At 52.6% G+C, this 16,726-nt stretch overlaps 4 protein-coding genes across 4 annotated transcripts; 1 reads left to right on the top strand and 3 right to left on the bottom strand.

Annotated features, from left to right (window-relative positions):
• Window positions 1-414: 414 nt before the first annotated feature.
• ACET3X_001586 (uncharacterized protein) lies at window positions 415-2,142 on the bottom strand (the record flags this gene model as incomplete). Its single annotated transcript, XM_069446893.1, has 3 exons — window positions 415-1,560; window positions 1,615-1,887; window positions 1,936-2,142. The coding sequence occupies 3 exons, from the start codon at window positions 2,140-2,142 to the stop codon at window positions 415-417; spliced, it is 1,626 nt and encodes a 541-aa protein (XP_069311828.1).
• Window positions 2,143-2,704: 562 nt separating this feature from the next.
• ACET3X_001585 (uncharacterized protein) lies at window positions 2,705-5,353 on the bottom strand (the record flags this gene model as incomplete). Its single annotated transcript, XM_069446892.1, has 1 exon — window positions 2,705-5,353. The coding sequence occupies one exon, from the start codon at window positions 5,351-5,353 to the stop codon at window positions 2,705-2,707; it is 2,649 nt and encodes an 882-aa protein (XP_069311827.1).
• A 2,738-nt stretch (window positions 5,354-8,091) lies between these two features.
• On the top strand, window positions 8,092-9,677 carry ACET3X_001584 (uncharacterized protein; the record flags this gene model as incomplete). Its single annotated transcript, XM_069446891.1, has 2 exons — window positions 8,092-9,258; window positions 9,330-9,677. The coding sequence occupies 2 exons, from the start codon at window positions 8,092-8,094 to the stop codon at window positions 9,675-9,677; spliced, it is 1,515 nt and encodes a 504-aa protein (XP_069311826.1).
• A 504-nt stretch (window positions 9,678-10,181) lies between these two features.
• Window positions 10,182-10,770, bottom strand: ACET3X_001583 (uncharacterized protein; the record flags this gene model as incomplete). Its single annotated transcript, XM_069446890.1, has 3 exons — window positions 10,182-10,434; window positions 10,515-10,660; window positions 10,720-10,770. The coding sequence occupies 3 exons, from the start codon at window positions 10,768-10,770 to the stop codon at window positions 10,182-10,184; spliced, it is 450 nt and encodes a 149-aa protein (XP_069311825.1).
• Window positions 10,771-16,726: the final 5,956 nt, after the last annotated feature.

Here is a 16,726-nt window from a genome sequence, read left to right as displayed (position 1 = left end):
TCGTCGTTGAAACTGTTCTAGTATTCTGCATATAATGCAACAACTCGGAGATTGCATCTTTGTTATAACGGATGGCTACTCTAGGGTAAAGCCTAGGAGCGTATACCCAATAGCGCGCGCTCCCACCCCCCACCGGCGGCTCGTCTCGCAACGAACGTCTAGGATGCCCCTTGCTAATCGGTACAGGTCTTCGACTACCCCACATAGACATCATCAGGAAATGACAGTGATGTTTGCAAGAGGATAGCACTAGAAGTACGCCGTGTAGCAGCTACTATCACCTCCTGATGCATGAAGGCTAACGTCGCTACGTAAAGATGCGACATTGAGCGTACGTATCGTTCATTAGTCAGGGATACACAACCCACAATACCGCCTCACATTGTGATGGTGCTTCAATGGTGCGTTCTCTGTTCACGCCTTCTCGCCACTAACATCCCTCAGTCTGACATTCAATCCACCCTTAGGTCTTGCCGTGATGCCTCCCTGAATATCCGCCACATGCCCTGGTTTCTCGAACTCAATCTCGAACCTGCCAACCAGACTCGCGACCAAGCATGCAAATTCCGCTTTTGCAAAGTCTCTTCCAATGCAACTTCTAGGTCCGTGCAAGAAAGTCGTGATGGCGTAGTTTGACTCCGCACCACCCGTGTTGGCAGTACCAGGCTGCATCCAACGGTCCGGGTTGAAGGAGCGGGCATCTGGACCCCACATATGGGTGGAGGTGTTGATAGCCCAGGGGCATATTACGATAGTGGTGCCTGCAGGGATGAAGTGATCTTGGATGGTCGTGTCGTGGGCGGTTTCGCGGAGGGTGAGCGGTACGGGAGGGAAGACACGCATAGTCTCCTGCAACACGGCATTCAGATACGGCAATCGATCAATCTCGGTGGAAGAAATCTGGCCGCCAGGTTTCAGCGCTTCCGGCAACTCAGAACGGATCTCATGTCGCAAGCGTGTCTGCACATCAGGGTGTTGACACAAGCAATATACAGCCCATGACATGGCTGAGGCTGTCGTTTCATGGCCGGCTGCGAGGAAAGTCATGAGTTGATTTACCAGGTCTTCGTCGGAGAAACCGCCAGACTCCATGGCCACGCTGAGGATATCCGTTCCCTTTGCTTCGCCAGCTTCCATCTTCTCCCGCTTGTTGCGAATGAGTTCGCGGGCTACCTTCTTGATGGTTTCAACTGCGTTACCGATGACATCGTTGCGCTCCAAGGGAAGGTTGACGGCGAGCCAATGAGGAAGTAGGTTGAGTAAGACTTGGATGAGCTGAGCACCGCGAGCGCCAGCGAAGATCGTACGGTAGGTTTCGTTCAGCTCATTGTCAGGGTTGCTAATTGCGTCAAAGTCTTTGCCCATTCCTGCGACGCCGATGATGTCGAGGGTTGCGCGGGAAGCCCAATGGCCAATTTCGATGACAGACGATCCGTCGGGGCTACTTTGAATTGTCTCAGAGATCTTGTCTGTAAGCTCTTGCGATTTACTCCAGAAAATGGAGTAAAGATCCTTGACGTGTCTGAAGTTGAAGGCAGGCATCAGTAGCTTCCGTTGGCGCTACAATCGCGTCCAGGTTAGCATCGTTCATATTGAGGTTGCGTATACACATACCTTGTGCTCATCGCCCTCAGCCAGCAGAATCCCAACTCCAAGTAACCTCCCCAGGCCTTTCCTTAACCTCGACGGCTTGACAAACTCATAATTTCTGTGCACAAGCACCTCGCCGATCGCCTTGGGATTCGTCACCAGGATACGCGGCTCATTAAACAGCCAGCGATAAAGTAACACGCCATCGTTTGGCACGGTATCAATCCAATCTCGTTGCGGTTCACCAGTCGGGTCTTTGAAGATGCGTCTGTAGTGTCCAAGCAGAAAATGCCCGTCCTAGCAACATTAATACTAGAGAACGGCGTTTGCAAAAATCTCACATACCGGTGGTGTAGGCAAACTCCTCAGCGGACTCAAAAACAGCGGGTAGACGATTATACTCCAAAACAAGCGGACAAACATTACAATCGCAAATGTCGCAAATGTGTTTTTGATTGGGCCGTTGGAGACGGTCGCCGCAGGAGCGTACCGCTGACCAAACCAGGTAAACGCCGCTGATGCGAGCAACAAGAAGCGTTTCGGTACCGCCATGATGGGCTGGTCAGAATGTAGATGGGCTGCTGTCGAGAGATTGACGAGGCGAGGGACGGCGAATCAGCCTGACAGGACGTGGATGCTATGTATGACGTATGACAACTGCCTGCGCCACAGCAGTTACAGCGACCAAGCAGGAGCGCACGCGGACTTATATGTTAGAACAAGGTCGTCAGTCTTACCACTCCAACTCAACACGTCTTCCAGCGTTCTGTTGCGCTTTCAGCCCGCGGGCACACGTATGGTTTCAATTGCGCTTGTTTTGGTTGGCCACGCGGTCCGTGCGTGATGTTCGGCATGAAATCGTCCCGATCACGCCTCTCTTTTTTAGGTCAAAAACGCGAGAGCGGCACCGCCGTTGCCCCGGTCTGCGACGCTTCAATTGGCCTCAGGCAGCAGGATGACACACGATGTTGGAGAGCGCAGAAGGACGCGGACGAATTTCACGGGAGATGTGGGAAAGTGACTGTAACGTATATTGGAATTAATTTTGGTTCGTCGTGATGAAGGTCAGCGGCTGTGAGCCCGATTACAATCCTCCGAAAATAGTAATCATCCCTCATCTGCGCTTCACGGTTGTATCCTCACTATCACTATTCCGTTCCACGGCCGTGGCTGTGGCCTCATCCTCGCCCTTTGATGCCTTGTCCTCGGCCGCCTCTACGTTTGCCTCTACGTCCCCATCCTTCTTGATGTCTTCCTTTGACGGCGTTTTAGATAAATGCCCCGCAGTCTGCTTAGTCCAAAGCTCCGCGTATTTCCCGCCCTCGTTCATCAGCAACTCCTGATGTCTGCCCCTTTCGATAATTTCACCCTTCTCCACCACCAAAATCTGATCCGCATCTGCAATCGTGCTCAAACGATGTGCGATAACGAAGGTAGTGCGACCCTGGCTCAATTTGCGGAACGCCTGTTGGATCAGCGCTTCGATCGAAGAGTCGATGGCTGATGTAGCTTCGTCCAACATGACAATCTTAGGATTCTTGAGTAGCACGCGAGCGATGGCTATTCGTTGGAGTTGGCCTCCTGAAAGACGCACACCGCGTTCGCCCACTTTAGAGTTGTAACCGTCAGGGAAGCCGACGATATCGTCGTGAATGGCGGCAGCGCGGCATGCGTCTTCAATATCGCTATCTGAAGCGTCGAGTTTGGCGTAGCGAATATTTTGGCGGATGGTCTGGTTGAAGAGGACAGGATCTTGTGGAACGAGACCAATGGCATCACGAAGACTGGCTTGCGTGACTGAACGTAGATCTTGACCGTCGATCATGATGGAGCCTCCAGTGACGTCGTAGAACCGGAAGAGTAGCTTCAGCATTGTTGATTTGCCTCCTCCTGTCTCTCCCACAAAAGCGATGGTTTGTCCGCCCTCAGCTTTCAGGTTGACGCCTTTGATGATGGGCTTCCGCTCGTCGTAGTGAAAGTCTACATCTTTAAACTCGACCTCTCCGGCAGAGACTACGATGTCTCTAGCACCATCTTGGTCAGCGACCGTAGGTTTAGTATTCAGTAGCTGAAGTAGGCGCTCGGCGTCGATGAGTGAGCTGGAAATGTGTCGGTAGCTGTAAGAAAGCACGTAAAGTGGCGATGTCATTGTATGCCAATACATGATCAATGTGACCAGGTTACCAACGGGCTTACGCCCAGTCACAATCTGCGACATACCGAAGATGCAAGCACCTGCGAATCCGAAAGTTGTCAAGACGTCCTGTGCTGCGTGGCCACCCATCGACCGGAAGTAGTACGAGTATTGAGCGGAGATGGTAGCGATGATATTCTCCGCATAGCGCTTGTGTTCGAACACTAGCCGATTGAAGTAAGCAACCGTCTGCCAGTTGTGAACCGTCTCGTTGACTGTTGAGCTCTCAGTGCGCTGCTTCTCGACATAGTCTCTTCGCTTGGGCTGAGAGAGAGTCGTGAAGTAAAATCCGATAGCAATGTATGCTGCGCCCATGAAGAGGATGATGAAAGCCATGTATGCATCAAACAGATGGGTGACGTAGTACATTGCCACGACAAGATCAAGCAGAATCGGCGCAATATCGAAGAGAACCATCTCAACGAGCGAATTCAGGGATGAGGCTTGTTCGACAGCTTTCAGAACTTCGCCTGAGTCTTTTGAGGTGTGAAAGTCCATAGAAAGGCCCAGCACGTGCTCGTAGGCCAACAAAGTGATGCGACGATATGCACTGTTGGAGATGACCAAGTTCGCAATGCCGTCGATAATACCCAAACCGGCATAGCTGTTGATATACGAAAACAACACCCATAAGCCGATATCTTTCCAGGGCATGATACCGCTCTGTGTTTCGTAAGAGTGCTGTAACTTGTTCGTGATGATACCAAGCTGCCGAGGGGTAAGCAGGTTGAGGACGCGCTCTTGCAGCATGTGAACGAGCCGCAGACCCAGGCAAGCCATGACCTTCCAGTCGTCTCTGGGGAATAAGTAGGGCAAGAAAACCGCGAAGCCTTTGAGGTAACCGAACCAGCCACCTTCTTCTTCGAGACGTTTCGCTTGTTGAGCTTTGATGTCCTTGTCCTCATCTTTTGGCGTTGCTTCTTCGTCGTCGCTTGTAGATTCTGTGGCGATGGTACCGTACCCAGCATTGGCAACGGGCGTGGCTGAGGTGTTTGCTTGCTTTCCCAGCAGAGATTGGCGCTCCTCGTCCGTGCTGATCTCGGCCTGCTTGGTGACCAAAATCACAAACGCGTCTAGCAGTAGGACAAGAGACGCGACGGCCCTAACGCAGTCAATCACGAAGGGCGCATCCTTCTGCCGATTCTTCTCTGGGATGGAAAAGGCCGTGATCAGACATGTTGTAGTTTCGAAAGCAAACTGTAGAACGAACGCACCAAAGTACGCATGCCACCGTAGCGCCTTGCTTGACCAAAGCATATACGTTAACGGACTCCAGACCAATATCGACCCTAAACAACGGATTGCTGCAGGTTGCGGTGCCTCATAGTCCCACTCGCCCATTGACCGACTGAAGTAGTAAAGTACCTCTGTGTTGTATGCGACCAAAATCGTAAGCATGGAGATAAGTATGCTTCGCCTTCTCTTCTGTGACACCAATCGCGCCTTTTGTAAAATGCATAGACTGAAGGCGCAAGCTCCCATATAGTAGAAACCTACAGTGGGAGCATGCATGTAGTTGAGGAGGGCCATGGCCGGGTCAAGTGGTGTCGCGGGTTGTGTTTGATCCATGGTAGCAGTCGTAAGCATAAGTTCGTGTCTTCGTTGCTGTTCTTGCTCTCTCGGCGTCTGTTCCCGAAAGGATGTGTTATGACGACCTACAACTGCACGGGTTGTGCAAAGTCGTAAGAAGCGAATTTATCGTCTTACACGAGTGTTGGAGGCCTGTGGATGGGTTGTACACTAATTCTTGGAACGGTAAGGAGAGGCCGCCGAGAGGATGGTGCTTGGTGTTTTGCGAAGCCGGCGGCCGTCGAGGCAGCAGAAATTGCGAAACCAAGCTTCCGAGTTGGTTGTTTCGTGTGCAGCCAGCACCGCCACCACAACGCTCTTCCCCGCTTAATAATATCCGGCGGGCTCAACCAGGAGGGCTCGAATATGTCGATAGCGGATTGGTGGCAGGGTTTCGTTCGCTTAAGTACTCTGGTACCTGGGGGTTCTGAACAAAGGCCTGCGACGCGTACTTTGCGACAGCCTGCTAAGTTATACGAGACAACAGCACACCCTTCCGCGCAATCGAATGTCACGCGCCTCTGATGGTTGTGGCGGTCTGTTGATGGGCGCGCGTTGTTTGGTCGTCGCGCAAAGCGCAATGTCCACGTTGAAGAAGCTGCGCGCCCATGTTAGCCTAGTCGGTGTGGCTAGTGCCCGCTGCTAGACTACTGCAAACACCATGCATTCCACTCACCGCTGTCCAGCTCGCTTGTCTTTGCATCATACGGCTGGACGCCGGAGCGGCCGCTGCTGAAGAGGTTGCAAAATGTATATATATAGCGTCGCATTTGCTCATAAGAGAGGCCGGTGAGAACTGCCGCCTACACCAAACTTCTCTAGAGCCGTAAGCAAGCGCCGGAACCCGCTCCAGGCAGATGCCCCAGCAGCCATCACGGCAGAGCGATTGTCAGCGCTGAGGGTGGCCATCGAGGGTTGGGGAAATGGGTCGCGGCTCGTAGCGAGGTTGGAGATGATGGATGATGCGGCTACTCGCCGGTGTCACATCTGGAAAATGCGGATTCCTTTTGCGACAGATTAGGTAAGCGCGGCTGCCGTTCATCAGGTACCATGCATGCACTCGGTAGATCCACGATGCACACGATACGTCGCCTTGTATTTATCAAGAAAATCAATGCTTAGCGTTTGGTCTAGCCGACTAACCATAGAGGCACACCGCTGCATTGTTGTGCCGCCTCGCGTCTAATTAAGACGAGCCCCACGCCTTTGGTCTGTGAGATCGCGTACTCGACTGTCCGTCGCCACGTCATGAGTCTAAGACACCGCGTTTGATACATAAATGGGGCCATCGCTCTCAACACTCGGAAGCTCGAAGAATGCTTCTTCGCCCCACCAAGCATAGATATCTGTATCACCATCATCTACCTGCGCTGCATCTTGATTCCGCTGTGTTAAGCATGTCTCTTGCCGGATCCATGGGAGCATCAAAAAAGTCACACATTACGCCATGTGGCACCACAACCAACAGATCTAGATCCGCGGCGAGATCGGCCCGCACGCTCCGCTCGTTCGCATGGCAAAGATGGGGCCGTCAAATGACCATGGCCAACCAACATTGGCCTGACCGAGAGACCCTTTCGTGGGCGCAGTACACCCCTGACAACATCCCGTGACTACGAAGCCAGTGCTTCCTCTCTCATTCATGAATTTAGAGAGCATGAACGAGTTTTCTCAACGGGGTGTTCATGTCTACTGCGAATACAAAGATTCCGAAGAATGCAATATGCTCCTAAACAGGACGCATGACAACAGAAGCCTCAGAATATAAATCACCGCTCATAGCCCTCGATGCAATTTATCGCATCGGGTATACCGATTCTTCCAACTCTCTCCCCCACCGTTTGGCCACTCTACCGTCACTCCCAGACCCTTACTCGCCGCCTCGTAACACCAACGCATGCGGCTCAACCGGGGTCCGTGCGCCTGTATGTGAAGGCTATGTAACATGTCCCAAACTCATGACTCCAGTAGTACTTGTGACAGATGTGACTGCGCGTCTTCCCAACCAGATGCAAACCCCCCACCACCATGTCATCACACGTATAAAAGCATTTTCCTCTTCACATTCGGGGGGGGGGGAAACAATGACTGCGCCGTTCGCTTTTACTTCCGCTTCTGGCTCCCGTCGTGCATGTGAGTGTTTTGATAACCGTAGAGCCTGCTCTTTCTTCTCTTCACATATCTCGTCGGGCGTGTTGTATATAGCTCGTTGTTGGCGGTACCATTGCATACTTTTCTTCTCTCTTGCGTTTGTCTTCCATATACATTCCAGTTTCTTCTGGTGTTTAGTATCTCTCCTCAAAGCCTGGGACTTGTGCAACATCTAAGTGAAACGGGAGTGAATTTCAGTTGTATATAACTGAGTCACCACTTACTACGTCAATCCGAGCTCACCATCGTTTGCATTGCCGGATTGGTACTCTCCACCACCTCTGGAGCCTGCTCGCGTCACAACATAAATTCGACCCCACTAGTCCGAGCGTAAAGCATGAACGTGTACCAGATTGATATAATCAATACCTTTTACTGCTGCGATTCTTCTCCACAACTCCTCACCAGACATAAGGGTCCAAACGGCAAGCGACCGAGACTTTCAGCCGACTATCAGAGCCTTTGTCGCAACCGTATCTGTAAAGTCATCCACCCCACGTCTTAGCTCTCTCTCCAACTTCTCCAGAGTACTGCGATCAACATCTTAGCTGTCTCATTCTCCTCAGGGATAAGGCGACTAAGCAAAGATGACTGAACAACCAACACCGCCATCGAAAGAAGGCTCACCGCGTGGCGCCATGGACCCTCCAGCGACACCAGGTCCGGGCCAGAGCGCTAGTGATTCGACCTCGATACCCATGCCCGCACCCGCACCTTCGACGCCAGGCCGACGCGACCGCACTCTTCTCCCGGGAACACCGCGCTCATCTAGCAGCCCGTTTCCGGCCCGTGCGCCCCGCACTCCAGGAGGTTCATCATTAACGCAGTGTACCGTTGACGAGTCACAGTATAGCAGGGTGACTGTTCATACGGCCAAGTGTACTGAGTGCGACAAACGCAACATGGATACCATGCGACGCTGCCCAGGTTGCACATTCCAAGTTTGCCAGCCATGCTACGAGAAACGCCTGAAGCAAGAGAAGGGCCTTCTCCATGGCAACATGGCGACTCCGGGTGCGACTGGCGGCGGTCCCTCCTCCAGTGCCGGGGCGAGGGCGGTGAGAAACAAGCCACCACCGAGCACACAAGAGACAGGCGACAAGGTCGAGGATGAGCAAGCAGCACCCACTCCTACAAAGGAGGCCACCCCTGCGAACAAAGAGGCTACCCCGGCTTCGCTCAAGTCGTCAGCAAAGAAGCGTGCGATCAAGAAGAAGGCAGCTGTTGTCGAGACAGAGGCTGAGGAGTCTTCCGGGGACGACTTTGAGCCAGACAACACTTCTCCAACACCCAGCAAGCGCCGCCGTACTGGTCGCCGCCGATCTGAACTCACGTTTGCTGAGAGTGCTCTTGCTACCGCTCTTCCGGCACCGCCAGCTACACGTGCAACCAGGAAGTCACTCCCAGCTTCTACATATCAGGCTCCATCACCTCCGGGCTCTGATCCTGGTAACGCAGGTACCGCAATGGGTCGCAAGCTAGGTAAACCGCTAGGCAGTGACTTCGAGGGTGACAAGGATCTCTATGACGTTGGCATCGCACCGTACAAGAGCGAACCGCTGTTAGCTCGCCGGGAGCCTATTATGTCAAACCCGGCTAGCAGGATTCCCGACATCATCAAGCGGGGTGGACAGCCAAGAGCGAGGAACCAGACGTACGACAACATCCAGGCGAAGCTCCGAGAGAAATTGCAACAGAACCAGGCATCAGAGATAGGCCAAGATGAAACTGAAGCTCACATGGCTGAGCAGAGCGTAAGTCACGATTTTCTTTTTCTTTTTCTTTCTTGACAGTGAACGGTGATGGAGATGCTGACGCGACGAAGAAAGCCGGACAGGATGCAGATCCGCAGACTGTTGCAGCTTTCGTTGAGAAGGAGGCGGCTAGGTACCAGGACGAGATCATGGATGAGGACGAGAACGAAGCCATTTTCAACGCGTTGAAGAGTGCGGCGCTGGTCTGGGGCAAGCAAACGTACAAGAAGCTGGATTCGGAGACGCAGGGCATGCTGCAACCGGGCCTAAAGCTACGTCTTGACCTCATCGACGAGGCGTTCCGGGATGAGCTGGCGAGGTTGTTGGGCGAGCATGCTGACCGCATCCTATCGGAATTAGGCGTCAGTATCGAGAAACCTGTAGCGGCACCGTTGAGTCAGATCTTCAAGCCTGCCTAGGGCGACTGATGTGTTCCGTCACTCTTCGCTTTCTCTCCATTATTAGATTTTCGGCGATAGACGAGATTGTCGGGACTTGTATCATCCCGTACAAAGAAGGCGAGTCGGTACTGATTGGATACGTACGATGAGCTTGGCAGTGGCCTAGGATAGCGAATTACTATCGTAGGAGTATGTATTCAGAATTCATATGCATCGGTAACAGTATTGATGCAGGACGTGATTTGTGCAGCGTGACGTTCATGGACCACGCCTTGCTAAGTGGACAAGAAAAAAAGGCGCGACAAGATTGCATAACGAAATAGACATGATTATGCTAGTACTAAGAAAGACGTAGGAAGAGGCCTCGTGTCAAGATAGAAAGACAGCAGAAAGGAAAGATTATGGGTATCCGTGTTGGCGCTCATACTATGCAGAACAATATGAAAAAGATGCGAAAAGCCTCAGCGAAGGCTGGGGATCCGGAAGGTGCACCCGACTACGGCTCCTGTGGTGTATGCGTCGCTATCTTTGGCCGAACTGGATCGTCAGCTGTCCCTTGGCTGGCTTGATCTCATCCAGCTCATCCTCGCCCTGGTTGCCGACGGCGTTCTCAAGCCATGTTGTCTCGTCGTCTTCGTTGTCGCCGGCGGAGGACGGGCGCTCTGTTCGTATCGACTTGAAGCGCTCGTTGAAGAGATGGGCGTACTCGTCGTTCTTGGACGGTTGCTGGGTGACTTCAGGGAGGGCGCTTGGTTGAGAGACGGGGATCAGTTGTCTGTAACCGATGAGTGTCATGCTCTTATTGGGATAGAGGAAGCTGTGATGGCTTGAAAGGACGAGGAAGGCAGTACTCACTCGTTCGTCTCGGCACAAATACGCTCCAGGTTCTCCCGCTGACGGCGAAGCTCCTCGGGGTCGGGCTGAATCGCGTTGTGGGTGCTACTGGCAGTACCATAGTTGGGCTGGTAAGGGTCTGCGAGCAAGTGTGACGTGTCCGAGTGCTGCAAGAGAGTGTCAGCGATATGCATAGGGCAGCAGCGAATAGTATGACAGCACTCACGTCTGCCTCAGAAGTCTTTCGTCCTCCTAGACACGACGAGCAGATACCCATCGTTTGCGCGCGACGTGATTGGCGGGAGTGGTGGGATGTGAGCTGGCGTGGGAGCGGAAGTCTATGTTCTATACGGGGGCGGTGGTGGAAAGGCGAGCAACTACCCAGAGCATGCTATGTAGTCCGTGAAGTGGAAGCTGGCGCTCTTGTGGTGATTGACGAGCCATGCTTCCACGGATTGTGATGATCGGCGCCGGCAATTTCCGGTGTCTTGGCAGACAGCCTTGTAAGAGCCGCATCGTCAACTTTCTTTCTTTCTCCTTTCTACCACCTGACCTCATCCCATCACCCGAGACTTATGACTACGACTGGACTTCCAGTCGGCAATGTATTCACAGTAACGCGTCAAAAGAGCTGCTTCAGTGGCTTTCTCAAAATGGCCGCCGCTAACACCGTGCGGACATGGCCAAATTCGCAAAGACAAACACGTGTGCGGTGGGTGATAACTTGCCATCTTTTTGCAATCATGTTTTGATATTCGCTATAACTATGCAGCATGAAATACGATTGCGTTCGCGGCCACTTCATACGACCATCTTGCATGAGCTAAGACGGAAGCCTTGCGTCAATCTTATGAAGGGTCAGCTCCCAGGAACCCTTCTATATAAGACTATTCAGAGACCTCTCCTTCTTCGGATCCACTCCTCTTTGCACCTCCTACCCTGGTCAATTTGTGCTGTTCATTGTGCACCGACGCATTGTACACACCTGCATTAATGTCACGTGTAGACCCCGTCACACTGACCATACCACCCGTTGCACTTGCACCGACAATGTGATCTTGGCGAATGTCCGGTTGCAGATGCGGCCGAGATTCCTCTCGAGCAGCTGCTCCCGGCACTGTAGGAGCTTGGGTTGCACGCTGGCTTGAGGTATTTGGAGCTGCTGGACGTTGGCCGACCTTGTTTGTAGCTCGGTTTGAACAAGCCGCTGGCGACGAGTTTTTACTATTTAGAACCGTGGGGGCGCGTTGCACGGCAGGAGGGAGACGCGGTTTCGTTGATGGTTCTTGGAGCTGCGGTCTAACCTCCGCTTGTGTCGGTGGTTGAGCTTGCGCCTGTGACTGATTGGCATGTGATTCTGTGCTTGCTGTACCTGGATGCGATGGATGACTGGCGGCGTAAATCGCAAGTCGTTCTGCCCAGTCTCCAACCAAAGAGTCTTTCCCAGTCGACAATGTCCTTAGTGCACCGATATTCAAACCAATATTGTCTGGAATAGAGTCTGGACTTGCTTGCGGTGATATAGGTCCTGCCGTAAGAAAGTTCATCAGGCACAACAACCGATAGAAGCTGTCAGGAGTAAGTCGTCCCCAGTGCTTATGGACCCGCGGGATGGGAACTTTTACCAACTCGCCAACGAAGATGTGGGTCGTGGGATAAAGGCATTCAGATCCAGCCGCTGGTACCACTTGAAGTTGGCTGTGGGGACTGTCATTTCCGGCAGGTCCAGCTCGATCACCCTGGGTGGCTACCCCCATATACTTTGGATAATTCGATTCTAGGATCCAATGCATCCCTTTCAAGCCGCAGCTACTTGCGCTGCGACCCAGCCAGCCGATGCCATAGCCAGGTTCCACATTGAAGAGGATGAGAGGGACGTCTTTCTTGATATATAATCTCCCTTCAGAAGACAATGTGAACTGCGGTCCAATCTCCGCTTGGTTGTCGTAAGAAAAGTCGCTGTGCCGAACGGATACAACATCGCCAGGGCCATATCTTCCAGATACATCTTGCAGAACCTCAGGTTTCATGAAGTATTCTGGCCCACAGTTGTACTCTCTTCCGTTTCCATGATCGCTGATAGTGTAGCCTGTGTTGCGAGGTCTGTTTGGTGGTCCCGGTGGGCGCCACTGGTCGGGAAAGCCACGTCGTCCTCGTTGTGTAGCCCAATCACGACGAGGTTCGAGATTACGACGTCTGCGACGGTTTTCCCAACTACGAGATCGATCTCGGAATCTCGTACGATCATCCTGAGTCTGGTCTCGGTGGGGCGGCTGTCGAGGAGATGATGATCGACCCCGGCGACCAATCCCTCTTGCTTCATCATAGTTGAGGAACCCATTGTCTTCCTCAAAGGGATCTTCGCAGTTTTTGTGCCCCTCTCGACCATTTTCAAGCTCCCTTGTCGTCTCTTGGTCCCCTTGTAAAGCGTAACATAATCCATATTCGATGTCAGCATGCCAGGTATTCGGACGGTGATCGTCTGAAGGCTGGTCTGCTGGTTGGTCTCGGTGAGGCATGATCTGAGTATCGCCTTCTGTGCGTCAAGTTGTGGTTGAGAAAGTTTCACTGGGTTGAGGTGTTCCTGTTGATGGGGTAACAACAAAGACGGCTCTGGGGAAATACCCCTGAAGTATAGGTAGGCCAACAACTCCATCGATCTGAGTGAATGATAGATCACCTTGCGTCTGCCTCTCGGTATACCAAGGCCCATGCTTCCTTCATTAGATCAAGAATACACCCCAGTCCTGTGATCTCACTGACACTAGTAGGACAGGAGTGAATCTCATGAAAGAAGTCAGCTCTCTTTGTTGTAATAGCACTAGGTCTCCTAAAGCGGATGAAAGTATGATTTTCACCTCCTTTGTCCAAATCTATATCATTATTACACTCACCAACATTCAACCCTCCTTTCCAAGCTTGCATTTTCTCCATATCCGTCATCGTTCAATCTTGTACTGCTTGACATGGATCATCACCACCTATATTATTCTGACTATGAGCCTAACTTTCAATCCGACCAATTAGATAGGATCTATCGTCGATGGACGGTAGAAGGTAAAGATAAACTGAGATGTACGACTGGATCAGCAAGACTCATAGATATCCCTGAGGGCCAGGAAATTGTTGCTGCGGTATTGCTATCCGAATCGCTGGCAGAAAAGATACAGCAAGCATTATGTATCGCTCACTCATACTGGACTACCCCTGAGAAGGTCGCTGCTGAAGACAAGACCCTTTTCGAAAAGGAAGCAAAGGCGCAGTCCTGGGCGGACGAGCTAGAGCACCTGGTAAAGTTGACGAAGAAGAAGATGAGGAAAGCAGGAGGGGCGACACGTCAGCAAAGAGGCGAGCTTCAAAAGCTTCTGGAGGAGCGCATGAAGTGCCAGAAAACGCAAGAATGGAACCAACGACAGCGTCGAATGCATGAAGACACAGTGAAGTTGGGCAAAGAGAGATGGAGCAACGCTTGGTTCGCAGTACAGCAAGAACTTGATCGCGTATGGGTGCTCGCAGGCAGAGTCAAGGAATCTCAACATGGTCAGGTATATGCGCGGAGTGTCTCAGTCTCTGGAGATCGAGAGCCGGGCAACCACCCCAGATCTCGGAGTTTAGGAAATCAGAACTGTGACCGCAATCGGAGGCGAGAGGCTAGATCGCGTAGTCCAGATCGTCACTCACAAGCGTATAGACAAGATCGCGCCTACGGTCTTAACTCTTTATTAGGTTGTGGATCTGGCTCTCGCCCTCGCTCGCGAAGTCGGAACAGTAGGTCCGGGAATCGCAGGCGGGAGCCCAGCATGGAGGCATACCGACAAGCGCGATCGGGTCGGTGGGATCGCGAGCGAGAGCGGGATCGCTCGCGGTCCTTTTCGAGATGGAGTGAAGATCGCCTGTACAGAGGCATGCCGATTTCGCCAGGTCGCTCGGCTGCTTCCTATGCGGAATTGAATCGTATGGCTGAATCTGTGTGTGACACTAGCGAGATTCTTCGAGGGCTTCTGGAAGGTGTGGCAAATCCGACGCAACATCTGCCCAGAAAGGACGGCAATCGAGGAAGATATGTTCAGGCTGTCGAATCTGAAGTTGCGCCATCGAGCATCGCAAGTTTTGTTGGGCAGTCGGATGGCGCAGTACATGTCGAAGACAGTGTCACGAGTACAGCAGGGAAGGCTTTCCCGGTCGCACCACTCTCGCAACAGGCTCAAGACTTCCAGGCCGGCCTTCGCAAACTGGCGTCACAGTTTGACAGCGGGGGCATGCAACCTCAACAACCGGCCGAATCGTCTGAAGCTTGCGGTCGTCATCTTATTGGTAGCAAGCGGAAGCGAGAGGACCAAACCCCAAGTGAAAGGAAATTGCAGAAACATGCACTGTCAAGGATGAGTGGTGGTCGAATATCGATTCGGGACCACCCGGCTGCCGAGTGCGTACAGGAAGAGTCGGTTATGCAACGCATTGCAGGACAGACGCCGAGATCTGGTAGACTGTCCATTCGCGACTTCTTTAAGCCCGGCTGCGGAACTGGTGAGAATCCAAACATGTCAAACTTAGATAGATGACCGAATGCGAAGAAACGTATGCTTTCCAAATAAGTTCAAGCTGTTGACATGGCCGACAGCAATTCCCTCAAGAAGCTCTGTAGGTCCGGGTGTTTCTTACAAAGGCCAGCATATGACATGATGGTGTTGGTGCTGGGATGAAGTTCTGGTGGAGACGCGCAATGGCGACGAATTGCTACTAGTGATGTCACTACGCGTACTTAGCGCGTTTTTGTCGTCCGCTTTCGGATTAGCTCAAGATCATCATCCAAGCACCGAATGGCTATGCGGATCCTCCTCTCGACACCCCATTCTCTTATGTCTGTAGATGGCCAGCATACCGTCGCGCTCGAAAGCCTCCTTTGTTTGGATGCTACCACCTGTCGCAAACGAATTTCCGATACTGGCGCATGCGCCACGCGGTCAGCCAGCACACTCAAATAAAAAGTGGAGCACGTATGGAGAGATAGAAGTCCATGTGTATTACGAGCTCTCATTGCTATGGACTATGAGAGGTCCAAGCCAAGAATGCAGCTGCACGTAACAAAGCCTACGACGCGACTGTAACCAGCCTGGGCGTGAGCCGTCAGCTCACGTCACGACCGCCCCTCACTTCCCACACGAATACCTCGATGCGTCTGTCACTTCCGATCGCACTATACCTCTCATGTCCTGAGGAGCTCCGCAATGTTCCCCGCAACTCTTTCGATGGCTTTCTTGCCGTTTCGGCAGTAGAATATCGATGGTCTTTTGGACTCCATCATCACATACATTGACCGAACACATCCTATCTTGCTCGTCGAATGGATATGGAATGATTACATACCTGAAAGCTACATAGTTTACAGAGAAAACAGGAGGTTCATTCGCGCCCGGCTAATGACGACAATCACCGCGTCCTCGTCCGCCACCCTGTCCGTGTCCTTCTTAATCACGGTTGGGCTGACGGTAGCCTCCACATCCACGGTCGTCGTCGCCATCACGGTAGCTCACCTGATCAGCTGCGTTGCAACTATGCTGGCGGTCGCCGTTGTGGTTGTCGTTCACGACAGCCTTGGCTTCGCCCATCTTGTACGCATTAAAAACATTGTTATTGGTGGAATGACCTTGACGCAGATCAGCAGACTGGTCATGTCGACGTGTCGGCGAATGCTGACCTCGAGACTGGGATCGGTCGTAGTCTTCCGGCTGGTGTTTGGGCTCACCACGCGTTTCTGTTTTACCATGGTCTTTGGGGCTTTCGGGGCGATATCGAGGAGGCGGTGATTGTCTCCGAGCATAGTCCCGAAATCTACCGTCCTGGCGATCGCGCGGTGATCGACTTCTTGACCGGCTACATTGCCGATCGGGATCCTGGCCATAGGTTAAACGAGCGGGTAGCTTCCTCCCAGTACTGTTGTTCCAATCACGTTCAAATCGCGGCTCAGTTGCGCCATCAGGGCCCCTAGGAACGTGGGGAGTGGCGGCGGGGTCTTTTTAGACGGGAGCGTGCCCAGCTGGCGGCGGGATGTATGAGGAGAGAGGTAACATCTTGTCTGCCGTTGGAAATAAATCTCTCCCTACTCGTTTCGGTACGAGGGGTGGATGCCAAGGCGTTCTGATGTTTTCTATTCCGCGCCGCACTGCGGCGACGTGGACCCCCCTCGGGGCTTCAGGCATGACTGCCATCCCGAGATAGAAGGCGCTGCGAAT

The sequence above is a fragment of the Alternaria dauci genome, chromosome 1 (genome assembly GCF_042100115.1).
Source record: "Alternaria dauci strain A2016 chromosome 1, whole genome shotgun sequence".
NCBI classification, from domain to species: Eukaryota; Fungi; Ascomycota; class Dothideomycetes; order Pleosporales; family Pleosporaceae; genus Alternaria; species Alternaria dauci.
This window is presented reverse-complemented; position numbering and strand designations above follow the sequence as displayed.